A 27892-nucleotide genomic window follows, 5' to 3' on the forward strand; every position below is an offset into this window, starting at 1 on the left:
GCCATTGGAAGTGTGAAATATATTGGTAGTGTATAACCTTAACCTTAAAAACATGCAAAATATTAGTAAGCACTCATTAGATATTTACTAAACTCAAAGTTTTAAGTTTTGCTAAAGGGATGCTGCTGGGAACTACAATTTAACAACCCTTTTGAGAGAAAGACACAGGGTAAACTCAATATAAACCTTCTCTCTCTCTGTAGGTCTAAAAAATCCACCTCCTCCAGTTCTGATACACGACAAGAAATCATTAGAAACATTTCAATGACTTTTGCACACTGGCAAAGTCGAAGGCTGAATTTTACTCTGAAGACAGAAACATCTGTATCTTACTCTGAGGACAGAAATATCTGTATCTTAACTGCACACAACTTTGCTGATAAGACTTGATCAAAATCTCAAACATTATTTTTAGTACTCATATGACTCACCCATTTTTATTTGATTTGATATTTTCACATTTTGCTCACTTCAGAGTGGGAGTTTTCAGTTCTGCTTCAAGTCAGGATCCCACCATGGAAATGTCACTCTGAAATTCTGCACGTGGATCAGTAAGAATTCAGAATTGAGTGGCCAGGACTAAGGAACCATTGCTGCAGTGATGTAACACATTAAAGTAGGTTCTTACCACTCTTTTAAATACTTTTTTTTTTTCCTCTCACTTTTCATTCACATGGAAAATTCACAGGAGTAGCAGAAAGTTACACTACTTTCCAACAGATCTGCAAAACAAAATAATTAGACTCAAAAATATTTGGGAAATATGGCCCTGCAAAACATTAATGGAGTCACGAAATACCCTCTCAAACAAAACAGTTTAAAGACAACTTATGCCTTGCTTTAAATAATGGCCCCCCCCCAAAAAAAAAAGAAAATCTGTCTTTTTTTTGTTTGTCCAATTTTAGGGACTATCAAAATGCTACTGAATTTCTACTTTTAATATTCTTTTGCCATGGATTAATATTTTAACAGAGCACTACAAAACTCGCCGCGTGTACACTAAGCAATACGAATGAAGTTCCTTATCATCTCTTAAAAATGTACAATCTTCTTTACCTGTAAAACAATTCATGATTTTATTCCACCAAAAACTCAAACAGCATCTTCAGAAAACGTTATGATTTCTGTGTTGTAAATTTCTGACCGTCATAAGTTTTTCTGATGGAACTCCAAGTGGAATAAAGCTTTTCCCTTAGAGCAGTCCCTTTTCCCCTTACTCAAGCATGATGTTTACCCCTCAGCCATAATCACCATCATCTTAACATTTCATTTGCATCAGTAGGCTGACTCTCCAGAAAGATGTCATTTGCAGACATACCTAACATTATGAAAATCTCATGATCTTATAATAGGTTATGCAGAAATAACGAATTCTCTTTTGTCTATCACAAAAATAGCCAGCTGCTTGAGTAGCGGGACAATATTTATCTTGCATTTTCTGATGATATGTTTTAAAGAGGAGGCATGATAAATTTCTGTCCTCTACACACCAGAAAATCTCCATGTAACTGGTGGGAACTTAATGCTCTTGAGAACTCTCCCTCTTTATCAAACTTGGTTCAAAAGTTATTAGACTGCAGATCAGCAGCCTGATCATGTAAGTTTCATTTCTTTGACAAACCAGGCTGTAAAGCAAAAAAAAACCCTTAACAAGAACCAGCACAGAAACTACATTTACAGCTAGTTGTAAGAAATAGGCTGACACTCCAATTTAAGAGACAGATTAAGCATGCTTAAGCAGGATTTCTTTCAACCTGTAATTAACAAACAAAGAAAAAGAAAACACACATGTGACGCCAAGCCCCAACAGAAGCTCATGACTAATGAAGTTGCAAATAAAGCTCTGATCACAGCAGTCATCCATATTTCTGCAGAAAAAAAAAAAAAACAACCTTAAAAAGAAAAAGCAAGACTTGACTCAAACATCATATTACTGCACAAAGATTCATCAATAAGTAAATGCTTCAATAATCAGCTGGGAGCAGCCTTCCTGCTACCCTCGGCTACAGTTACTCTTCCTTTTGACTCAGTCACAGAGACCCTGAGGGTCCTCAAATATTCTGATGCAGATGAAAACGGAGGAGAGGGGGGAACTAATTACCAGTGGTGTCACTGCTGATCAAACTAAGAGCAGAAGCTCTAGTAGATGCATGGCTGTTATCAGCTGGTGAATGCTGCCCCTCAGGTCTGAGGCATTATAAACCTCATTGTACAAGACCACTGAGGCTTTTTAAAACTACACAGCACAGAAACTAAGGTTTCTGTAAAATTATTCCGTAACGTCAATATTAGAACTACACTTAGAAGAGCCAGATATTCGGATGTGGAAATCCCAACCGCTCCTTTAGGCTCTTACATATTAAAATAAAAATGTATTTGCAGTCATGGATACGAGTTAACAAAACTCAATTTCAGTCATGATGGGAGTTTTCACAATCTGAAAGCTTCAGAAGATGATATAGGTAGCAGGAAAAGGATAAACCTGAGGAAAACTTAAGCAGCAGTCAAGAAACAGACTTTTAAAAGGGTGCTTTCCTTTTTTCTTACACACACCTTTTTGTTTTTCTTAAAGAAATCATTTTCTTACGTTAACAATGGCTAACAGTACAAAAAGGATGGGAAGCAAGACGACAATGAAATCCCCTCTTGGTTAGTTCTGTAGTTCTTAGACAAGCGAGAACCTGCTTTCTTCTACATCCACTATTTCCTCATGGCAAGATGACTAGAAGGCTCAATCTGTAGATACAAGTCAAATTACTCATTTTTTTCTTTGACAGGGTTAAATTATTCTTATTGCACAGATGATGGTTAAATGCAGACTCCTGCATTAATGCAGAAATCTCATCCAAAGCAACTTCTTTCTTCCAACCTCAAACTGGAAAATTAGACTTCCACAGATCCTTGATGCCTAGTTAGTTATAAGCTGAAGGATTAATTTGACAGTCTGTAGTAACACCATAAAGAAAAGGATCATTTGCTAAACATAGAATAAGCTTACAGGGCAGGGAACAAAAAGGGAGCTCTTTGCTAGGGGATCCATGGAATACTACCTCCAAACAAGCTCTACTTTTTATACTGTGGGTGCTAAACAAGAGCAGCTACCGGAAGAGCGTTTCATGACAATTTTCTTCTCTGGTGTAAGATAGTTAGCATCTCAAATGTTGTACTTCACTTCTATGGCTAAGTTTTGAGTAACAGGCAACTATAGAATAACCGGTTTGTATTTTACCTCCAAAAGCATACCTCTGTCCCCAAAAAAAGAAAAAAGGAGAGACCAAAAGAGACAAAAGAAAACCATCTACCTTCTCGTTACTCCCTTGCTCCTCCTTCTAATAGAGACTTTAGCAGAGCAATTTTTAAACCAACCATATTTTGAAGCGCCTTACAAAATTCATCTCATTTTCTGGATAGCCCTCAACCTCCCCTGGAATCCACTACTTCTGCATAATGCCATTTTGCCTATTGATTCCACCCCTCTGCACGGAGTAACACGCATCTATAAATCATGGAGCAGCTGAAGGACTTACCTGAAAACAGTGCCTCCATTACAACATCCACTTTCCTCTGAAAGGCCCTACTTCAGCAATACTGAGCACAAAAGATCAACACTGTGTTCCAAAATACAGTTACAATACTAAAAGCAGATCTTTTTCCAAACATGTAAAAAAAGAATACACAGATGAGGCAATACTATTTAAGACATCTTTCTCATAGTTGCCTTTTATTAGAAGTATCCCAGTACATCCTTGATTATGCGTTAGAATCGAAACGTTTATATTTTTTCTTAGTGTTCCAATGCCTTTATAAAAAAAAAAAAATTGCAGTGGTATTAAAATGCCCTAAAATCTGGAATTCTTTTCTGTTGTAGTTCAGATCGAAGTAAACATCACATTTTATATACGAATTTTCTTTATTAACCTTAGTAGAATTCTTCCCTCCTTCTACTCTCCTCATGGTGAGTAAACAATAATGTTATCGCCTAACATAGCCATATCTCGAAATGGAAAGCTACCTCTTTATAATCTAAAAATCCTGATCAGCAAACAATTTTGACAACTTGCATGTGCCTACAGGATAATCCACAAGGGCTGCCTAGCCGTATCTCTTGCTGAAATAGTTAATATTCCAAGAGCATCACGACTGAATCAGAGCTGGACAGAGAAATGCGCATCAAGAGTCACAGAGTAAAAGGCAGCATATACACATCTCAAAATTTCTACGCATTTCATTGATTTCTGAGTTCTCCAGGTCTTGAACTAAGGTATTTGCAGGCTGGATTGGTCTAGTCTTGAAACTACTAGAAACTATTTATTTATCTATTACACTAGTTAACCAATACTACCTAAACCAATGCATATTGTGGAATGTTGGCTTCACTAAATCTAATTTTTCCCCAGTTAACTTTAGTGAGATGAGATTTCTCTTAGCAAAGGAACCCTTAAAGCAAGAATTGTTATACCAGGTAACTACACTAGTCTTACCAATAGCCTGAAAAACACGGGTAGTAGCATTTTGCTTTAAAACATCAAGTAGGAAGAAAATGAAGGTTTTACATTTGTTTAAGGGATTTTTCTAGAAAATAATACTATCGTTCATTTATACAGAGCGATAGGGTTAGTTTCTTGTGAACTTGATTCACCTTCTACTTGATATTGTAACCACATTCTTCTGCTTGATATAGAGAGTGCATGCTGGAACAAGGTAACTGAACCTATCATTACTATTTGTATTGCACATCTACCTGGTGATATTTAGGCAACAATTCCTATTTATTAATATATTAAACCCAGATGTTTCCATCTTGTAACTGGCCAATAGTTCCAGGAAGTTCCAGTTGCTTGAGTTTAATCACTGAAGTAATTGAAAGAGAAGATCGATGCAAAGACTGCGACAGCAGCTGCTATTACCACACCTAAAATAACAAAGGAAATGCATTCAGTGAGTGGCAAGGGCAGCACAGTCATCAGCAGCAAGGGTGTGGAGGGCAGGGCCAAGGTGAATGACAAGCAGGAGGAGAAACAGTAAGAGCCACCCCAAAAACTATCTACCACTGCTAAGCCTAAATCTAAAGCTACCATGTCAGATAATTAAATTATAAAAGCTCCACATGACATTTCTAATCAGAGCAGGATCCTTCCAGAAATCCAGTTGGCTGCATACTTCTATAGTACATTGGCCATGCCCTGGCTCATAAACTAATGCACTACTGCTTAACTCTAGGAATCAGACTAGAAAAAATAACAAAAAAAAAAAAGCTTTAAGAAACAGAAGCTATTAAGTTGTTTTCTTTTCTGTGTGGCACTACATCTACTCTGTAAGTCTCTTTGTAGCACGAGTCATTTTTCTATTGATTAACATGCTGCTTACTGATGCAGCTGAAAAGACAACACACAAAAAAACCAAGACACCTGAGTGATGATTCAAGGGAAAACATTTTTACATCCAAAGCAAACACGTATTTACTGCTACCACTCTTTCATCTTCCTGTTACTATGTTCTACTTCTAAGAATTAATAGAAAACAAAAGTTACTGTTCTGTTGACTAAGGTGTAACCGTATTTTAATATGAAATGACAGTCATATCTCACAGCAAAGAGAACTGTACTAAGTGCAGACAGATATACGAGAGCTGGATGAAGGAGTATCATGGAAAAGTTATGTTTGAAAGAAGAGTTCTGTGGCTGGTGTTCCCTGAATTATTGAGGCTGACAATTAGCACCCAAGCCCGTATGTATTTGTCAGCTTCGGAACAAGATTAGTGAGTCACTAGCCAATTTATGCATACCTATTTGACAAAGCCATTCAACTGTGGGTTTGGTTGTTTTTTTTTTTTTTTTAAAGTACAGAATTATAGAAGTGGTGGCTCTCCAAAAAAGAAATAAAGCTACATGAGCTTTTTGTATTGACTTGTGGGCTGAACAAATGCAAACAGTGCTTTTGTTTCAACAGCAGGCTGTGGTTCGTTCTTCCCCAGAAACACCCTGCACCTACACCACTGAAAGAGGGACTCATTTTAGAAAAGTATCGTATTAATCTCACCAGTTTATTAACAATGCTGTGGAAGCTAACAGTACCGAAAGGGCCCATTATAGTTTCTGGATTGCCATAGCAAAAATCAGGGAAGTAACGTACCCATATTTTGTTGGAGTTTCAACAGCAATGTTGCTTTTGTCAGTTGTTTCTGCTGTGTGTCATCCATGTTGTCCATAATTGGACAAATATCAACTGCAGAAATCAAGTGAAGAAGTGAATACCAGGTGAAAAGCTAACAGTTGTGTTTTACAGTTGAAATAATGCAAAAGGCCGAGAACTTCCTATCAACTTTATAAAGTACATGTACGGTAGAAAAAACAGTTTATTGCAGTAGAAATGGTACAGTAGCAACAGCATGGTACTAACCTATTCTGTATGGCTGGAAGAGTAAAAATGAAGAGGAAAAAAAACATTTGGGAAGGAGTTCCTCTCCCATACTTCATTTTCTACACCCTGCTTCCAGAGTAACACGTCCAACCCCCTTTACATAACCTGGGGAGAATCCAACTGCTGTGAGAGGGAATCCCCGAAATGAACAATTAACCACCTTTCAAGGTCAAAGTTTTCCCTTCAAAGCCACCTGTGCAGAGTTCAGGCTACGTGCAAAACCCACTGCCACTAAAAGAGTGAGCCCAGTATCATTTCCCTACCTAACAGCCATAAATGCTTTTTTAAAAAAAAAATCAAAAAAAAAACCCACAGAAATTCCTTGTTCAAGACCCCCTAAAAATACACTTCCAGATCAGAGAGGACACATTCCCCTTTGGAACAATTACTAAATCCTTAGACTGCTCAGCCAGGATGTGAGAGAGCTTGACTATTTCCAGACTGATGGGATTCAAACCCATATCTATTTCCTTTCCAAAGATTTCCCTAATCACTTGGCTATATCCAGCTTGTTAGAGAGGAGGAGGAGAGAAAGAAGGGGATTAATCTCGAGTCCTCTAGCTGAACTTGTTTGTTTGTCCCACACAGAGCAAGCATGCTTTGGACTACACAGCTCAGTCACAAGGCTACTCGATGATGCTGGGCCAAACATTCTCAATTTCTTTCCTGTCCCCAGGATAGTTTGCTAAGGCATCACTTGTCAAAAGTTCCGATTACAATTCAGTAGCTACTATTGCAGCTATCTTCTGGACAAATAAACAGTAAGAGAAAGTGCTTATGCTACTGCAGTGAGATCTAGGTGTCTTCAAAAGAACAGAATCGGCATGCTGACATGAGAAAAAAAAAGACTAATGTATTGCTCTTATTCAGAAGATGAAGAACAACCCACAGCAGTACCAGATACCAAGTTTTCGCAGTTCATGGACTACTGATATAAATAAAAACAGATCTCCCATTTCCAGAGTGCAGTTGTCAATCACCTATAAATTACAAATTATATAGTTGAGTAATAAGGCACAGCCCTTGTATGATTCATATGAAAATGATTCATGGAAAAGTACTTTATCATATCATTAGGTATGGACGACTATGTCTTAGTTTTGATGAGCAAACAGACAGTTTGTACCCTCTAACTTTATGTTTCTTTGCACCTTCATGAGAACTGCTGCACTTTTCTGAAGGTAACTTTTGAAGCTGCACGTCAAGGCAGCAATGCTCACTTGCTCTGGGCGGGGGGGGGGGGGGGGGGAAGAGGAAAAAGAAAAAAGAAAGAAATACCCTTGAGCTATTTAGTTTTATGCCATTATGGAAGACTTGCATTTAAAGCAGCTGTAGTATAAATCACACAAAGAGTTTTCAAAAGCAGATGCTTTCTAGTACCAGTTATATGAATCCTTAATTCTTCATTAATTCTTCAATTTGCTAACAAAGATGGGGAAGTGATTACCACTACCGAGGTCTTATTTATGTTTATGCACTCAGGGTATTTAACACACCACCCCTACCTCCCCAACCAAGGAGGAGCAGGGATTTAGTAAAGCCAATCATAAATGCAGAGCTTTCAATTGCTTGTATTAAAGCACTAAATACCTTGAAACTACAGAGTTAGAGCTATTTATATTTTTCAATTATAAATAGGTCCGGTTTTACTTTCTATTTTCCATGTAACAATTTTAAAGCATGACCCAGTTTGTGACCTCACTGGAGAGGTGTCCAAGGAATCAAGAGAATAAAACTGTAGGAGACAGCAGCAGAGGCCGTACTAAGCAAGCACATAAAACTGACCTTCTCATAATACCTTTATTTCATACGTTTTGACTAAAAGCTACTTAAAAATAATTTTTTTTGCTATAGTGATTAGATCCTCTTCTTTTCAAGTGCATATTTTAAAGAGCAACAAAAAAAATAAACTAGTTGAAAAGCCTGCTCATGTTCTTGAATTTTAAACAATTCTTTTTATCAGCAAACTCTCCCCAGAACTTCACTATGGATAGCATTTCCAGTTAATTCAAGGTTGCTGCCTAAGACCACAGGAATTTTGATACAAACAGAAAGGCTGATGTCAAAATTCACTACAAACCAATTTTTATACCATTGCCAAATTTTGACTATTATTAATAAAGATAGCGCTAAGCTTTGAGAAATAACAAGTGCTACCCAAATTGGAATGATGCATTGTAAAAGCCCTCACACAAGGGAAACCCCAAACTCGCATTATGTCACAAAAACATGTTTACAGCAATACTTAGACACTTCACACTAAAGTACCAATAAAAAATCAAATTGCAAAATTAATGCTTTTTCCTACAAAGCAGAACACTTTTCTGACACAGTTAACAGGTCTAATTTCTACAATGGCCTTCCTGGCATTAATAAAAGTGTATAACTAATTTGTGATTTTAATAAACCACAAGTTAGTAATGCTGTAACAATAATTACCAGAATCGAACAGCGTTGTGCTGATAGCATCATTACTGTAATCGCTATTAGCAGAACCCATTCTACAGACAAACTCTATGGTGTTCACTGGGATAAGGCCAGTGTCTCAAGTTTTTTCTAAAATCCTCTTTATGTTTTTCTCCTTTCCTCTGCATTAATTTGCTTTAAAAAAAAAAGAAAGAAAAAGAAAATAAATCCCATACACCTAACTCTACAACCAGTAAGCTACAAGAACACACAAACTCATTTTCTGAGCTACTCAGACAGCACTTGACAGGTATTATTGGCATCAAATCTTTGTGATGCATTGCTGTTAGTCTACTTGTGCTTTCTTCCTACCTCCAGATCATATATCCTTACATAAGCAATAAAGCTAAACTGAATCATCTCTCTCCCTCCCACACCTATCTGCATTGCTACAACAATATTAATTTGCTTCCCTAAGTTATACTAATTCCTTAAAGCTCAGTAATAATTAGCTTTAAGATTATTATATTACTCTTATAATGCAAGAGAGATTTTTATTGGCTTTCCTGTTTTTCTTGCAGGTTCTTGAGCTGTGTACATATTTTACTTCTCAAGATAATGAGTCAGATTCACAGCTAACAGGTTTAGTTGAAGCCTAGGGAAAACTGATTAATTTAGAAAGACATCAGAATTTATGGTTACCTCTGAAATTAAGAAACACAAAACCCCCTCCAAATAAACAAGTAGGTCAAGTAGAATATCAGTAATCACAGTTCACCCTGCCCAGCAAGCTCATGGCTACATTTCTCAATTTTTGTCCCTAAATATCAACATCAACACGTGTTCACAGTTCTCATCTGAGAATTAATGTTGTGGATTTTTTTAAATTTAAATTATAAAACTGTAACCTGCAGCTCATATTCACACTGATGAGGGGAAAAAGGGAGAAATCTCTAAGATCACAAGAAGTATTTTTAGAAGTATTTCAACTACATTGATATCAGTGTCACATGGGAAATGAAAAACCCAACAGAAAACAATATCAACTAGAAATATTCAGAAAAGGAAGTCAGTAACTAGATTATAGCAAAATATCTGTATTAAGAGGAATGTAACAGTCTCATAATCAGATCATAAACTTCTAAGACATTCAGTAGAAAATTAAAAGCTCTCTCAATTTTCTTTCCGAGTGAATCACAAAACTTCAGTTTGGGGCACTGCGTTTGATACATAAATTAAAACACGCAAAGAAAGGTATTTTGTATTTTTGAAAAAGTCAGGTTTTAGCATGAGAACTTCCGGAAAGATATGTTAAACTATATATATTTTTTTGCTAACAGCATTTTTAAAGTATTTTTTAATTATTTAGTGAAAAAACTAAATTCGACTAAAGCACTCAACTTACTCTAACTTATTCTTAGTAGCAGAACTACTCAGCTCTAAAAAAGTTCAACCACTGAAAAAGTAACCAGAATATAAAGCTTTAAAGGTTTTTCTTACAGTTTATTTGCCAATATAGGATCACCTCTAATTCACGTGCAGAGTAACATATGCAAACCTTGTTTAACCATATGTTTATGTATCCACTGCAGTTCATGAGCTGCAACCATGGTTGCACAGATAACGCAGTGAAAGAGCAAAATATTTGAGAGGAGAAAGAGAGGTCTGTTACAAGCCAAACACAGAAACTGCAAGAACCCTTGCCATTTTTCACTAATCTATTTAAACTGTAATTAGATTGATAGAAACCCTTAGAGCTTGATATGACGTAAGCCAACTTTAAGCATATCCATATCTGGATAAAACTGGCCTATGGCATTAGTCAACATTTTCGTAATCTGTGATGCAGTCTATCCTGGGTCTCAGATATTGCATTTACCATTTACCTGTGTTAATTTCCTCCGCTATATGGATATCTTCAGCTGGCACAGACTGATCCCACATCTCAACAAAACGTTCCTGGATTTCTCCAGCGGCCTCATCACCGAACTTATAATCACTGAGCATCACACTGGATCCAGCAATGGGGACAAACAGTCTTTGAGGTAAGACATGATATTCCCTCTCAAAATCTAAAAGAGAGAGGAAAAAATACCATTGAAACAAAAGCCTTGCCAGTTATGATAAGATTCCTCATTAATCTCTGACCAGAAGATACAGCTATTGCAAAAGAACTGCTCAAGGTTTCCATGTAAAAATCCTGTTTTCAGGCATGGCTTGTTTAGTTGTTCCTGTTTTATGAAAGTTTGGGCTGCTATCATACTGATTTATGTTCTTACATTAGTCTCTCCAGAAATACCCGATACACCTCCAAAACAGACCATAAAATGTTAAACAGACATTTCTTTCGTGTTTAGAATGACTAGCAAAAAAACTCTGGGAAAGACTGCAGATAAGAGCGTACACAGAACAGCAGATGATTTCAACACCACAAAGGACTGAAAATGCTTGGCTGCTTCATGCCATACTTACAGCCACAAAGTACGGGTGCCACCTGAAGAGGAAACTGAAAACTGCATGCAATTGAAAACATCAAGTTTAAGTCATGCAAGTTGGATAACATTGGCTAACACCAAAACGAACCGCGTTATCCTAAAGTAAAGGGTAATTCTGAACATGAATTGGTTTTCCTTACACAATCAACCCATTTCCATTTCTTTTACTATTTTTTTCTAAAATCATTATCAAAGATAATATCTTTTAAAAGGCTTTCATTTATATAAGATCTTCAAGTTGATATTTAATTACCTAATAATATTTGGTTTAAAAAAACCCAAAAACCAATACAGCAAGAAGAAAACTTGATACCATTGCACTGACTCAAAGAAGTTTAAAGCATCACCCAGCATGAGCAAGGAGATCTGGTCTCAGCACGTACTCCCTTAGTTTTTAATATACTCAAGATAAAGTTTTATTTTCGTTAGATCAACTTGCACTGTGTTCTGGCCTCGACATGGTGCTCTGTTAAATTCAAGCTAATGCAATCCAGCAATTATTCATGCTGCTGAAATACGATCTACTTCTTTAAAAGACACAAAGCCTATAAAATAGTATTTGATGAAGGGAAATAAGTTCAGGGGGCAGAGATACCACAAATGATATATTTGTATATAAAAACAAAAAATCAGGATACTTCTTCACACCATAATCACCACTTACAATGTCGTATTTAATTTAATGGCAATCATAGAATCACAGACTAGTTTGGGTTGGGACTCACTTGGTTAATAATATGTTGTAGAATCATAGGATGGTTTGAGTTGGAAAGGACCTCAAAGCCCATCCAGTCCCACCCCCTGCCATGGGCAGGGACACTCTCCACTAGCCCACGTTGCCCAAAGCCCCATCCAACCTGGCCTTGAACACTGCCAGGGAGCCAGGGGCAGCCACAGCTTCTCTGGGCAACCTGTGCCAGGGCCTCAGCACCCTCACAGGGAAGAATTTCTTCCCAATATCTAATCTATTGAACTTCAGAGCTCATGTCCACTAACATTCATAATATAGGTGATATAAAAACATGGAAGGCCATGTCCAGTTGTTTCTTTTAATCCTACTAAGCTTTAACATACTTCCATATTAATAGGAACATCACACAGTGATTTTAAAAAAGAATAATAGAAATTTGAAATGTGCAAGTTACAGGTAGAACTTCAGTGACATGAGTTTCAACTACAGAATTTTTTAAAATTCCAAAATTTCCCATCAGTGAGAAAGAAGCTGAAATCGCATTTTGTGGTCATGAGAATTGAATACAAACTTGGCGTGAAAGCTGCAATGCCAAAGAACATATCTGAACTTGACAAAAAATCTCCAGATTTAAGAAAAAGTCAAGGCTGCCAAACAAATTGTGCCATTTGCTTTTGATTCTGCTCTAGCCATACTGGAATCTCAGTACACTAGCATGAATTTTCTACAACAACCAAAATTCACTGCAAAGGTAAGATTTTTTTTCTTTTTTTAATTCCTACTTTTTTTGTGAGGTCCTTCATTTATAATCAGATCTTCAAATAGTATTTCACACCGATCCCCCAATGTGTTTATTATGTCTCTTTTCAAAGCCTGCAAGGACAAAGCGAAAACATCAGTAATATAAAAGCCATTTGCAAATCTTTTGACTAGTAGAGAAACAACAAAAGAAGTCCCTCATAGGTTTAACCCAACTTGAAAGAATAGTTTTTCCCCAGAAAATAAAAACTATAAAGGGAATTAAAAGAAGTCCAATAAAGATAAACTAACATCAAAAGAAGTGCAATCAAAAAGGAAAACAAAAATGAAAAGCTGAGGAAAATTTTAATATTGTTAGAATAAGAACTGACAACTTCTAGACATTACCATTAAAAACAAAAATAATCACAAGACACTGACTCAATAAAGGGGAGGAAAAAAATAAATCACTAAAATAAATCTGTATTTTTCCCTCTACACATACAAAAATATAGTCTGTGACCTTTTCTTAATTTTAAGAAAATTCTTCCAAGCCTAATCACTTTGACAATTCATGCAAAGATTCACCAGAGAACAGCCTTTGCACCAGGAGACATACCTGCCAGAACTGAAAAAGGAACTGACCCCACCACATACACACGCAGATGGTTTCTAAAACAATCCCTATGTTCAAGGGGACGAACGTTTTGACCCCGTTTATCCCATTTTGGCAAAGAAAAAACAATATGACAAATTTCACATATTTCAGAAGAAAATTTGTGATGAACTAACCACCTTTTCACTACCTGAACAGCTTCTTTGACTTTTGGCTTGTTGTTATGTATGTAGGCTCTGCATTTCACAGCACCTTTCAGATTTATGGAACCACTGCAGATCTGGACTGTAGCTGTTGATCTATGACTTGAACCCTGGGACTGAAAAATAAACATGTTTCAGTTTTATCTTGTTACCTAGGCACTTGCAGCATAAGTAACAAAAAACAGAACTAGGAAATTAATAGCATACCTTAATATGTTTACTTATAACCTGTTTTCCCTCATAATTTATAACTCTAATTTTTAATTTCATGTTGGTTTTGTTAGTTAAGACTGAAAACGTCTCTCCTCTTCCATTATGGAAAATGTATTTACTTTTCCAGACATTCCATTTCTTGCAATTTAAATATATGGCTATAAGACTTCTAAAACTTTTCAGGCAAGTGGCTTGTGGCTAATACTAGTATTGCAATCTAGACTTCTTTTTAAGATTTTTTTTAACAATGAAGTTTGTATGTTTACAATATAATAAGCACAACCTGCGGTATCCTGAGACTCATCCCATCAGTCAGTACTAAATTATAAATGTGGTCACATTTAGAACTGTATCGAACTGTTGCCTAGAAATATTCACCCTAATTACCAAAACAATGAGTGTGCCGCATGAAGCACCCTACGACAACACCTGGAAACACAGGGATGCGTAACTTCCACATGAACTGCATAAACTACCTCTGCCAAAATAAAAAGCTTTCCTTACTCTGAGGCAATTAACCATTGGAATAATGGAACAACAGAAGAAGCTGAGATACTCATCAAATCTTTAAAATGGCATTTTATACATTTCTAAAAGTTTTGCTAAACATAGTTTTAGAGAATCCATGAACTACCTGACAAGATGGGATGGCCTGTGCTGTCAAGAAGCCTACAAAACAATGTCTGGACACATATGGACTTCAGGACCCAGTCTAGGGCACCTAAGTCAGGGTTCAAGTCAGCATAACCTCTGGTAGCGAGGAAACTCCTGACACAGACCCAACAGCTCCAGGATCTGGATCTTAATCCAGAAATAGTGACTGAGCTTCTGACGAAAGCATTCAAGTAAACGTCCACAGCTAGCTGTGGCAAGTTGAAGTGCAGGGGTGATTCTTAACTTCCGAATGATGTAATGTCACCTTGAAATCAACATACGCAGGTACGTACAGGCATCCTACTATCAAACAAATTAGTTTGCAGAACTTCATTTCTATAACCAGTTTTTCAAATTTTCCTTCCAGCTATACTATGCAATTCTTAGACAACATGGTTATCACAGCACAAGAATTCCCAAAGACACGAAATATGCAGATCTGACCACAGTGTCACAGTCAATATCCACGGGGAAATAAAGTCTTTGTACAAAGTAAGCTGGATTTCTAGTCAATAATTCAGAATGTTCTTTTATTTTTTTATTCAGCTCTATTAGATAACAGAGAGGTTATAGTTTACAAACCACTAAATACTTACCAGCTGTGTCAGAACTTTGACATCAGAAAACTGAGTGCTGGATTGAGTATTTCCTCTTAACTTTTTCTGAGGGGAAAAAAAAATTCTGCGTGTCATGAAACAGGAAAAAGTCTCCCTGAATCAAAATCTCCTCGCTATCATATAAAATTTCTCTTAGGTCATACCTGTTAAGAGAGAAAAGTGGCATATAGAAAAGAGCCATAAGAATACAATTACAAAACTAAAAGGAGCGATGAATGCATCAGCCAAACAACGTGTTTCCACTCTTTGTTAAACATTTAGACACACGTAGGTCTTAGAAATCTCATCACCTACACTCACCCCTTACTCATGTTCTTTAATGAGGAGACAGCTTATAGAAAAATTTTTAGTCAGACTTCACATATAATTATCGTGTTTGCATTGCCAGAGGAAGAGGAGGCAATCTGCAGGAACGCAAGTAGTCCGGCATACTAGTTACCCGAAATAGGCCAATTAGATCAATAAATATCGTACAGAAGATGTCTCAGCCAATGCTTTATCACACTGGAGGTTCTAACTTCACGTCTATTAGAGTTCAATTCCTTGTGGTTCGGTACTCACCTGCCCTTCCAGTAGTTCTGCATCATCATCTTTGACTTGTCCATTGATCAGAAAAACACTGTCTTCTATTTGTTTTGACCATCGATTTAATCCATTCTTTAAAAAAAGTGAAAACACAAAAATCTCATAAGAAAGAGGAAAGAAAATTTCACTAAAAGGGTTGGACAGTATCATGCTGAAAATTATAGAAATACATGTTTCAACAGTTACTCCTGAGAGTTTTAAAGTCTCCGAAAAAATCTGTCTACATCTTTTTCCAAAGCTAAAACTTAAAACCAACATGTTCAGAATATATACATTAAGAAACAAGCTTTTCAAAATATGTGCTATCCTTGGGATTTGATTTTTGTAGAGAGGGATGCAGCCAATTGAAAGTCCGTTCACATTAAAAGCACCCTTTACCCCTGTTCTAATTCGATGCAACCTTTCACTAGGTGAAGCAGAAGAGACTTTAGTTGGAATGCTCACAACAATTGCTTAATAAGTTTGAGCACAAGAAACTGCAAACACTAAGCACAGCAGCAGAAGAGCTATCCACATTTTTTATACTACGAATGCTTCACAGTAACTTCAATTTACGTTTAGAAGAGAAATAACTGCCAAACATTCTCCACTGATTAGTCCTACTCCTCTACTCACACCATTCAAATCTTTCTCATTTAATTTTCAACCAAAAAAGTAGTGTAGAGATCAACTACACAACTGGTGCAACCGGTCAGTTACCTTGGTATTCTTCTCCAAGTCATGGTTTGGTGAAGTAGCCAAAAGTGGAATGTGAATATTAACATTTACTGTGCAGTCCAAAGCTAACCAGGAAGCAGACAGAGCACTCTGGTATTTCCAATCTGCTGGTTTAGCTGAACTCTGAGAGCAGAAAAAAAAGCAATAAAGCATCTATACAAAACACTGTATAACTCAAAGAGATTTTTTTTTTTTTGAAACATTACTTGTCATGAATTAAAAGCTGTATATGACACATGATGACGAGCTTACCTTTGGGTCTTGCACATCATAGGTTCGGCAAACTACTCTTTGCTACTTAAAGAAAAAGATCCAGTGAAAAGCAAAAAAACAAGTAAGAATATTCCACAATTAACTTTGTCCTCTACTTAACTCTTTGTTGAGCTAATGTATGCTCTGAAGGAAGTTCTCACCTTTCACTAGCGTAAAAAAGTGGAAAAACATTTGACTGTAAACTCCAACTACTATAGTGATGCTGTTCCATCTCTTACAAATACATTAAGATCAATAGGTAGTCACAGGGAGAACCACCAATGCACCAATTTGTGCTCATCTCTCTCACCTCTCTAAGGAAAAGCCTTGTTCTCTCTCCTTGTATTATCTCATTATCAACAGACCCAGAATTCTGCAGCACTAGTACAGGCCCAATACTTCCCACTTCCACGTACGTATCATTGATAACAGCAAGCTCAAGAAGCTATATAGTATTTTAGATGTTTTCCTCAATTTATGCTGACTAGGGAAGCTAATTTGATGCCATCACACAGACAAACCTAACAGTAAGAAATGATGGAAATTCTGCAAGCATAGGACGGTCAATATTCTTACGCACAGCTAGTCAGAAAACTTCATGATTTCCACTTGCTGATCTATGCCTATCTGAACTCAACTTCCTCCTCCCAAGTTATCCTTTATTCAGAAATAGCTATAGAAAAGAGGTGGGGGTAGCAGTCTCCATCAATAAACTTTGCTCATGAAGGATACTTTTTCGTAGCAGAACAAATTTGAAGAGCTGCTCTGTCCGAGACCTCCTCCTCAGCAGGTTTCCAGAGCCTTCTTTTAGTCAAGGACTTTTCCACTGAGAAGATTAGCTAAAGATGAAAAGAGTATTATGCATTTTTCCACAGAAATACTGCATTACAATTTCTGGAAAATAGTCTTGTATTAAAGTTCTAAGTCCAAGTGATATCATAATTATATATAAAATACAGCTTACATGTCACCAAAATGTCAGGTTAAAAGAACATTCAACAAAGATTCGTAGGCAACTACTCCAAAGCGAAAGTTGATTGTGATATCTTAATTCAGCTTCCTTATAAGGAACCAAGCAAGACACATTTCACATATTCAACTTGTATGCTTTTCTCCTTACAAAAATATTACGGCTTTATGCCTATCAGCTGAGTATCAGGAAAGACAGCTGTGCAAAATTGCTACTGAATCAAAAAACCACAAATTTTAATTCAGCAATCACCTGGACACAGCTCATCTGTTTTTCTTGGCTACTAGTTTCAGCAATCACAACTGAGATCGGATTGCATCGCACTGCCAAAAGTGAATCTTGGGCCTTACGCTTCAAAACCTACTCATGTTTCAATCACTTATCAGGGTTACTTTATGAAAATGATAAAATGAACCTACATCTACAGGACAGAAAAGAAATGTGGCACTAGATGCCCCAATACTGTAACAAAACTGTATTTTAAGTCTATCAAACAGTAGCACGTTCTAAGTAGATTTTAAATACAACCCCACACACCTAAGTCAAACACCACTAGTTCTGTACAAGATATTCCTTTTAAAGGAATCAGAGCTATAGATCTTTCACTATTGTAAACATCTCTAATCCGAACAATTCATGCAGACAAAAAAAGTTAACACACTACCATTACCAACAATTGTGCCACGAGGATTTAGCTTAATATAAACCTTGAAGATGCCTTCCTTAAGCCAGAACGTCCACTTTCAGTAAATACAGTAAGATTTGCTATTGCAGTAACAAACATCACAAGAAACAGAAAAGTTAACAAACACGAGCTGTGGCACAGTCCCATAGCACAGTGATTTCTGAGGTTTCAGTCTTAAAACCATACATCAAACCAGAACGTTTGTGCTTTTAGAAATAAAGCAACAGAACAACCATATATACTCAAGTCAATGATAAAAAATTACTCAGCTACACCCTGCTGATATCCCTGCCTTTCCACCAGGAAATCTACTTACCTTGCGCAAAGCATTTTGACTATCTTTTGACAGTTCTGGAGTTGCAATAATAAACACACCAAGAACTAATAAGCCTCCAGGAAGCATTCGAGAAACCTTAAAAATAAAAACGAACATTTATTAATAGGAATCAGAGATCTAGCAACCATGTAACTTGATATATCAAAAATTTCTAATGAGGCAAGTATGCATGAAGAACAGAAATGAAATAAGCAAGACGGTTTTTCACCTATAGGTTCCTCTGAAATGTAGGAACACGTCTCGCAAATTTTCTCACTTCAATCCTATCAAGTCTCTGTTTCATCATAAACTTTGAAAACAATACAGATATTTTGGTTTAAAAATATCCATACCTAGCATGGTTAGGAAGGTTCTTTTACTTGGAGAACGAAGTTTCGTTTGAGATTACACAAGTGATGAGATAGTTTTTGTCAATCTTATTTCCTTTCTGTTCTTCCCACCCCCTCAATTAACCCACACTGTGCTACCTGACTGGCGTGTGTAGTTATCCATTCTTCGTCGATGGATGCCAGATTTGGAGGACTGACGTTGTCTCCCTTCTGCTCTTCCTTTGGAGGTGTTCGAACAGCCCGAATTACATAGTCTCTTTGCAGGGAACACTTTCAAAAACATTGATATAAGCAAATATACCATGAAGTCGATATCAAGCCTGAGAATATACTACATAGTATAGTAACCGTAAGGGCTGCTTTACACAAGGTATTGTTAAACTCTATAGTAATCTTTTACAGAAATAATTCCTTCACGATCTCTTTTTGCCTCTGCCGTAAAGCCTTGTTTAGTGGTAAGTTTTACCTTTACAATTTTAATTTATTTTGTGTGTCGTATCTTTCACAAAATGATTTTAAAAGACTTGAGTAGTTAGTTGACACTGCAAACCCTTTACAGAATTCTTTTCCGGTGATATTACCAGCATTTTGCATTATATGAGCTCAATGTGATATTAATAGACTTATCCCAGATGATTACAGCCAAGGGTTTTTTCCGCTATCAACATGAATGAACAGAACAGACTTCAGATATTACACACTTACCTGCCCTATTAACAGGCCAGTGACATAAGGCTTTAATTTTGTGCTGAGGTCTGAAAGATACTGCCCAATAGCTTCCTCAACAAAGTAAGTTCTACCCATTTCTGCAGGTTTAAGAGTAAGTATTGTAGTTGCAACCTACAAAACAAACAACGCATGAAGTCAAAGAAAGTATATATACTACACTGGTTATATGAAAAGAAGTCTTACAAAAAGATCTTGAATAGGTTAATACTTTATCTGCCAACAAAGGTTAAGTAGCTTTATGATCTGCAAGTGTGTTTTTTTAATGAACAACCTAACTGTCTATACTAGAGAAAAAAGTATGTGATTGTTTTTTGAAAGAAAACTATTTTAAATACCTGCCACTGAAATGACATAGCAAGTCATGCAAGAAAATGCTAGGGAAAACATGTCTCCAAGCAACAATTTCTTGCTGCATCATGTTCCATCAGAAGCCAGAATGTAAAGTACACGTTTTGCATTGACATTCCTCTCTGAGGGACTTGCTAAATTCCACACGTGTATCTAAACATGCCATGCACAATTTCCACTGCAATTCCTAAGGCATTAAAAATATAGCATCCGTGGACTCTCCAAAAGGCCATCTTTACAGCTCCCATCAGCAGCCATATGAACCCAGGACATGGGGACCGCCACAGACACCTCTCCCTCCCATGCACACTCATTCTGAAAACTGCTTCATGCACTTTCACAAAAAAATTAGCTACGAAAAAGCTGAAGGCAAAGAGCACATGGCGAGGAAGCAAAGGGCATTCTGAGCGTCCGCAAAGGTGTCAGCTGGAGAAAGCCGCACAGGGATAGCGGAGCTGAAGCTCTGGGCCGGGGCGAGAAGGCAGGCTGTCACCCACTCCACCTCAGCCCACAGAGCCGGGCCAAAAGCTCCCCCCTGCCCTGGAGCTCGGCGGCCGCTCCCGCACAGCTCCCCCACGCCTCGAGGCGCGGGCCGCCCCCAGCGCTCCCCGCACTAGCCTGACGGGCGCGGCCGCCGCCGGGTCCCCAAGCTCGGCCACCGCCACGGCCACCTCAGCACCGCCGCCGCCTCAGCCGAGCCCTGAGGCGGCCGATGTCGCCGTCACCGGCAGGCGCCGCTCGCGCCCCGGCGCAGGGGGATGACGCACACCAACCCAACGCCGAGCGCGGGAAAACGGCGCGGAGAAGCAGAGCTCAGCGCCGGCGTCGCCACGCTTTGCGTGGCGGAAGCCGTAATCCCTGCTCCTGCATCTCCCGGGTACGCAGGACGCCTTAGAAGGGCGAGCGGCCTCGTGAGAGGCTTCGAGACGAAGCCTTCGGGCCTCCCGTCTCGAGTTTAGCGGCTGTCACACGTCAGCCAGCAACTCCGGCCTCACTCAACATGGCGGAAACCGTGGCCTTACCGGAAACGGAAGTGCTTATCCGCGCGCCGCTCTCTGCCTTGAAAACTACATTTCCCATGATTCCGCGGGGGCCGGGCTGGCCTCCTGCGCGTGCGGCAGTGTTGCGCCTGCGCCGTTGGGCGCGTCGCGGCCGGTGGCGGTTAGGCCGGAAAGCGCAGCGGCTGCTGCCAAGATGGCGGCTGTGCTGCAGCAGGTCCTGGAGCGGGCCGAGCTCTCCAAGCTGCCCAAGCCGGTGCAGGGGAAGCTGGAGCGCTTCCTGGCTGACCAGCAGAGCGAGATCGACGGGCTCCGAGCCAGGCATGAGCGCTTCAAGGTGGACAGCGGTGAGTGTGGGGAGGGGGGAGGATGGGAGCGGCGGTGAGGGGGCACAGCGGGAACGGGGCAGGCCCCGGGGTGCTCCGTGCGGAGGGAGCTGCGCTGCCCAAGCGGCTTTTATCGAGTATCAGTGTCGTGGTCCCCTCTGAGGAGAGGACTGAGGGCGGCAGGGCTGGGCCTGGCGGGTCGCCGTTGTCTTCGAAACGGTTTCAGGGGGTTACCTGAGGCGTGGGGGGGGGTGGCCTGGCCGGGCCCGGGACCCTGAGGGGGATGTGTGCGTCTGCTGGGAAGGGGCCCTTCAGCCCAGACTTGATGGCGTTTTTTCTCTTGCTTTCGCATGGCAAGTGGAGTCTTGATTTTATTTTTTCTTTTGCAAAGGACTGTTCAGAGTTACAACTGCATTCAGCATGGGCTTAAAGAGCAGCTTTTCATCAGATTTTTAACAAGCATTGATATGCTTCAGTCTGCTTTGGTCCTTGTTGTGGAAGAGAAATAATAGCTTGTTTACCCAACCAAATGGTCTTAGGTTTATACTTCTTTTTGAAGGCCATAACCTTTCTGTAAAATGCTCCTGATAGAATCAACGTTTTTATATTAATTTGGAGGTTACTTGATCCCAGAAGAATAATACCAGTAAAGAAATGGAGTAGAAATGAGAGAAGAGTATAGATGAATGCAAGTGCTGGGCAGGGTTGTGAATATGAGTTAATTTATCGGGTAGGTGACATACTTCACTTCCACCTTTCCTTCAGACTTTCATGATAAAAATCTTGCCAAAGTTAATAAAGCATAGTGTAAATTAAAGTAACCCACAGATTAAGCAGGTTAGTCTCTTTAAGGTCCATTCTTCTCATATGCGGCTGGAAGGACAGCATTATTTTAAGTCGTAAAATATAAGTTAAAAATTCCTCAGTACTTCCTTAGAAGCCCACTACACCCAAGGGTGAAATTAGTTCTGCTTTTATTAAGTATTTTACAGTTAAGCTCTATGACACAGTTACTGTTTCAGATAACCAAAATTTAAATCTAATTATTTTTCCAGTGCTGTGGGATGTACAGCCCAGAGCACAAGAGCTCATTTTAAGAAGTGTTCATTAAAGATTTTCTAAGTCAAATCTCTTGATACCTAGGGTTACGTGTGTTTGATTGTATGTGTGTAGGAATATGCTACAGGTAAAAGAAGTTTTAAATCAATGAGATCACACTGCATAATTGTGCTGATACAATGTTGTCTAGCTATATCAAAAATGTTAAAGATCTATTGAAATTAACTAGGCTGTTATTTTATGGATCATTTCTGGAAGCATATCACTTTCCATGCTAACAAAGTATTTTAAACAATGTTAATTCAATGTGGAAATGCATCTTTTTGCCTTCAAAAATGCTTTTTTCTTCAAATTCTACTGTAGTCTTACTATTTTTAGATATTTTCTTTATAAATGCAGTTCTATCCATTAATATGGATCCTTGATTAAGGTGAGAAAGAAGAATATATGTTTATTAAGTGAAATTGGGATAACATTGTTATTTTGCAGAGCAACAGTACTTTGAAGTGGAAAAGCGTCTGGCTCAAAGTCAGGAGAGACTTGTAAATGAGACACAAGAATGTCAAACTCTCCGTGAGGAGCTTAAAAAACTTCGTAAGTATAACTGCACACTCATAAGAGTGGACAGGATATTAAATTCTGTAGTCCAATGTTATGCTGAAATGCTTTAAGTTTGAAATAGGATTTGAAAATCTATCCATTAACTGTATTTGTTATTTCTGCAAGTAGAGACATGTTTTGCTTTTGTGTTCAGGTTGGCTTTTTTTTAATGAAATTTTTGTTCTAATGGGGAAAAACCCCTTGTTTTCTGACTTTTGTGGTAATAGTAGTACAGTGGATTATGTATTGATCTTCACAATAAACGCCTATGCTCTAAGGATTGCATTAGTTTGCCGCAATACTACCTAGTCCATTAGTATGGACTTGAATTCTTCTCTTTTTTTTTTTTTTATTTAGTTAAGGGAAACTTTTGGCTTAATTGCATTTGGAGAGTGAATTCTGTCATTATGGTACAGTGGAGATCCCTCACTACTATTTCTTCTTATCCAACAGATGAACAGTTGAAGTCACTGAATGAGAAGAATAAAGAACTTGAAGCTGCTCAGGACCGTAACGCAGCTGTTCAGGTACTGGAAGACTTTGGTTCACCTGTCTCATTGCAGCAAAGAATGCAGGCGGTTTCCAAACTGAACTATATCAATATCAGTACAAATATGTACTGATGTATTTATTTACATGGCCGTATGGCCGTGTGTACAGGAAAATTGTGTGGGTTTTTAAGTAAATGCTGGTGTTTTCACAAACTGAATTAGAGGTGCTTTTATTTCAGTTTGAATAGATTGTTTCATTCTAGCTGAAATCTGTTCTGAAGTGACTTTAAGCTGAACCTCAAAAATCGATGAAAGAGGTGTTCTGTTTTCTTCCCATCCTTTCCCACACTCTGGCACAGTTTTCCTTGCACTGCGCTCAAAAGTCATGGAGTTGCAGGGCAAGTCATGGAGTTTTGGAGCAGGAAGCAAAAACATAATTACTAGCTGGATTTGTCCACAATGCGAAAAGGGATCGGATGGTTTCCCCAGAGGGGCTTGTCTGGGCCTATCTGAAGTGGGTTCTGTTGTATAGCCTGTAAATGATCCAAGACTATTGACTTTGATTTGATACTGATTTTTTACATGTGTTCATTCCTTGGTTACTCTGTTATCTCTCTTATTTAACCAAATAAAACTGTTTCAGTAAAGCCTTAACTATCAAAACTGTCTTTCAAAGAATATTAAAATTAGATGCGGTTTTCACCAGTTCCTGTTGCTTGTGTTGGATTTCTGTCGCCTTCAGTTCATTTCACCTGCTCTAAGTTCAACAGTTTTCATTCTAATCTTCATTCAAATACAGCTAGAACCAGAGGGAGACTTGTGGCAGTCTGGCCAATTGAAAAGCAAAGGCATGAAAACTATCTTTCCAGCATGCTGGTCTTGAAAGCTGTATGATACTTGTCTCATCTTTGCTGTCTAATCTTATGTGATAGTGGCATTTTGCACTGAAGTACAAAGGGCCAGCTGGACATTAGTATCACAGTGATTTATGGGGAAAAAAACCCCATTGACTGAAATGTGTTGGCTATTAGGCACTAGGAGAAAGGTACATTAGCCTGCATTTATTTGAATTACATACCTCAATGTGATAGAAAAAATGGGCTCAGCCATGCTTTCAGGCTATGTGGTTTAGACTGATTCAGCTGCCTGCTATAAAAGCCTAGTTTTCAGTTGGCTGGGGTAACTCACTGTGGTTTAGCATGCTTCTCTGTGATGGTGAGTGTAAATAGTGACTATAAACTGTTACAGAAAGCTGATCACATTTCTTTATTGCTCTTTTGTAATTTTTTTCAGAGCCGTTTAAGTAGAGAAAAAGAAGAACTGGAAGCTGAAAAGAGAGATTTGGTTCGAACAAGTGAAAGACGATCTCAGGAAGTTGAACATTTAAATGGTATAGCCAAGAATATATTAACAAAATACTTCACGTGATTTTGCTAACTAAAAGACATGCTTGAACAATTGAACTGGTATGGAGTATCCAGTTTCTGTAGGCTGCACCAAATAATGGGTTAGCAGGAAACAGTAATTACGGAAAAGGAAACAAGGCAGGAAATTACACACTAATTGCAGAAAAACGCAGCGGTTTGATGCTTGGTTCTGTAGATATAAAAACATACATTATACAATATCTTATAATGTATGTAATTGTATATTGTATCATATCTTGCCTGCTCTCATGCTTTACAATTTAGTTAAGCTGAGTAATTAAAACTGTTACACAAGTACCTTTTTTTTTTAACACCGATTCCCCTCTTCCAGAGGATGTAAAACGCTTAAATGAAAAGCTTACAGAAGCAAACACAGAAAAGGTAAAACTGCAGTTAAAGTTGGATGAACTTCAAACATCAGATGTTTCCATGAAGGTGAGTAGTACTTTATATCCATAGTACGTGTTAATGTTCTAATAAGTAGTTGTTTACGTGTGATGTAATCATCATTTTGTCATTATTGACTTTGGAAGTAGGTCAAGTGTACTCCTGTTATAAATAACAAATTATTTTATTATAATATTGATGGCTGTGACTGGAAGTGAGACATGTATTTATGGAAGGTGAGGGGGCATCAAGTTGGGCAAGCACGTCCAAGCCTTGTTTGTGGCAGTGGTGGCTGCTCCTGCCCACTAGGAAGAAGGATTCCAGGTCCATCAAGGCAGGTAGAAAGGAGGAAAAAATGGTTTGTGAACCTGCACCATTTCTCTGTGAGCAGAATAAGCTCTGTAAAGAGCTGAAAGAGAGGAGGAAAGGCGAAAAAAGGAGGAAAATCTTGATACCTTAATTTATTTCCTTTAACTAGATATTAATCTAGTTAATGTTCCCAGCTAACGTAAACTTTGAGGAAACTAACTCAAGTTTCAAGAAGCTCTTGTCATTTGAGACTGGTCAGTTAGTATTACCAGTGTAATAAGGAACACCGCCTGTCATTTGGTGCTATTTACCAAATTACAGTATGTTTTTGCTACTCCTACTCTGATCATAGTGCTTTGATTAGCTTTATTTTCTATGGAACCAGTACAATTACACTATGCAATTTTTTTTTTAGTACCGTGAGAAAAGATTGGAGCAAGAAAAAGAACTACTACAGAATCAAAACACGTGGCTGAACGCTGAGTTGAAAGCCAAAACAGATGAACTTCTACATACTGCCAGGGAGAAAGGCAATGAAATCTTGGAGCTTAAATGTAATCTGGAGAACAAGAAGGAGGAGGTACTGTGATTACTGAGTGCTTTTGCCATTATAAATTAAACTTCCTGAATAACTCTGTTAAACAAAACCAAGTACTTTAAGAACTGTGTTCAAGTAAAAAAGAAAGAGAATGTTTTGCAATTCATAATGAGGTGTTCTTTCTTTTAACTTGTGATTTTTAAGGAATATATATAGTTACCATTCTCTAGAATAGAAAAGTCAAAGATTTTATTCTAAGCTAGAAATTTTGGGTGACAAAGCTGTATAATGGTATAATACTATGAAAATGTATGGGAATACAGTTCTTAAGTCAGATCCCTCTGCCCCTCTCCCTTATTAACATTCTTTGCCGAGTAGGGTGATATTTTTGTTTCCCTGCAACAAAATACATGGCAGAATCAATGGCTCTCTTTTGAAAATACTCAGCTGTGGTGAGCTTCTGTTTGGGTACCTGGGCAGTTTCTTTAACAACTGTGACAATTGGTCAGGTTTTTGTGGCACTTGGCTCCACTGAGGCTCATGGGTTTATTTCGTTATGCATAATTGGAGCAATGTGGGGACTCTGATTTTTTTCATTTTGCTGAATGCATGGGAGCAAGGGCTGTTAGAAAATGTAGCCGTTTATGCTCTTTATGGAACTTTTTGATTTTTTTTTTTTAAAGTAAAAAACAATGAAATGGTTATTTTCCAAAATAAACTGGACTGGAAAGACGGATTTATACATGCTGTTCTCATTTATTCTCTGAACAGGTTTCCAGGATGGAGGAACAGGTAAACAGCTTAAAACAGTCGAATGAAAATCTTCAGAAGCATGTGGAAGACCTTTTGAGTAAACTGAAGGAGGTAAGACAATTTGAACTATATGTGAAACAGCATTACGGTTACTTCTACAAATTAAAAACTAAAATGTGTGAAATAGGAATAGTGGAATGCTCCCCCACCCTGTCTCTTCTTTAATTTACTAGGCAAAAGAACAGCAAGCTAGTATGGAGGAAAGATTCCACAATGAACTGAACGCCCACATAAAATTATCCAATTTGTATAAGGTGAGTTTATTGATTCTGTTATAAGCGTATATTAGTATTACTTGGGGCTGAATCTTAGCATTAAATGTAATGCAGGCCAGTTTGGGGGGTTTTTCCCCGCAAAGTGTGGATGTGGGGAAGACTAACTTCCATTGCAAAACATTGTGAAATATCCAAAATACTGTTTTCTTTGCTGCTGTCTTAGGCAGCATTTGAAATCTTACATTGCTTGGATCATTTTGTAGATGAAGCAAAACAGGGGTTAAAATAGTAATTTTGTGCTCACTGTTTTGAGGCTTCATGTCGTTTGAGTGTGGCTATGTCTTATGGTATTGTATTGGGAGGTAAAGGTTTGTATGTAAAATGTGACTATGCAAACAATTTTTCTGAGTTTGGTTAGTGGAAGTTCATTTCAAATAACACTGCAAGTGGTAGTGATCTGATTAGTAGTACTGAGTATTGGGGTCCTCAGGACAAGAAGGACATGGAGCTGTTGGAGCGAGTCCAGAGGAGGCCATGAAGATGCTCAGAGGGCTGGAGCACCTCTGCTGTGCAGACAGGCTGAGAGAGTTGTGGTTGTTCAGCCTGGAGAAGAGAAGGCTTGAGGAGACCTTAGAGCACCTTCCAGTCACTGAAGGGGCTCCAGGAAAGCTGGAGAGGGACTGGTGACAAGGGCAGGGAGTGACAGGACAAGGGGAATGGCCTG

General features: G+C 38.3%; 2 protein-coding genes across 5 annotated transcripts in view; one reads left to right on the plus strand and one right to left on the minus strand.

The window, feature by feature from the left end:
• The window catches only part of ODR4 (odr-4 GPCR localization factor homolog), a 126028-nt gene extending 105273 nt beyond the window's left edge, over positions 1-20755 (minus strand). The window contains exons 1-14 of one of the 2 annotated variants that reach the window (XM_054834136.1): positions 20624-20754; positions 19634-19768; positions 19067-19198; positions 18579-18674; positions 17340-17446; positions 16608-16644; positions 16338-16478; positions 15615-15710; positions 15033-15098; positions 13557-13685; positions 12795-12885; positions 10713-10898; positions 6133-6225; positions 3694-4912 (exon numbers count right to left, since the gene is read on the minus strand). In XM_054834136.1, the coding sequence (XP_054690111.1) occupies positions 4845-4912; positions 6133-6225; positions 10713-10898; positions 12795-12885; positions 13557-13685; positions 15033-15098; positions 15615-15710; positions 16338-16478; positions 16608-16644; positions 17340-17446; positions 18579-18674; positions 19067-19198; positions 19634-19732 (1341 nt within the window). In that variant the 5' untranslated portion in view covers positions 19733-19768; positions 20624-20754 and the 3' untranslated portion in view covers positions 3694-4844. Of the gene's footprint in view, positions 1-3693; positions 4913-6132; positions 6226-10712; positions 10899-12794; positions 12886-13556; positions 13686-15032; positions 15099-15614; positions 15711-16337; positions 16479-16607; positions 16645-17339; positions 17447-18578; positions 18675-19066; positions 19199-19633; positions 19769-20623 lie in introns of those variants that run through there. The other variant, XR_008578108.1, reaches the window with a different exon arrangement.
• A 33-nt stretch (positions 20756-20788) lies between these two features.
• TPR (translocated promoter region, nuclear basket protein) overlaps positions 20789-27892 on the plus strand; it is a 42552-nt gene continuing 35448 nt past the window's right edge. For all 3 annotated transcript variants that reach the window (XM_054834122.1, XM_054834123.1, XM_054834124.1), the window contains exons 1-8: positions 20789-21350; positions 22878-22982; positions 23442-23515; positions 24773-24869; positions 25238-25341; positions 26018-26182; positions 26912-27004; positions 27127-27207. In XM_054834122.1, the coding sequence (XP_054690097.1) occupies positions 21200-21350; positions 22878-22982; positions 23442-23515; positions 24773-24869; positions 25238-25341; positions 26018-26182; positions 26912-27004; positions 27127-27207 (870 nt within the window). In that variant the 5' untranslated portion in view covers positions 20789-21199. The remainder of the gene's footprint in view (positions 21351-22877; positions 22983-23441; positions 23516-24772; positions 24870-25237; positions 25342-26017; positions 26183-26911; positions 27005-27126; positions 27208-27892) is intronic.

The sequence above is a fragment of the Grus americana genome, chromosome 8 (assembly GCF_028858705.1).
Source record: "Grus americana isolate bGruAme1 chromosome 8, bGruAme1.mat, whole genome shotgun sequence".
NCBI lineage: Eukaryota > Metazoa > Chordata > Aves > Gruiformes > Gruidae > Grus > Grus americana.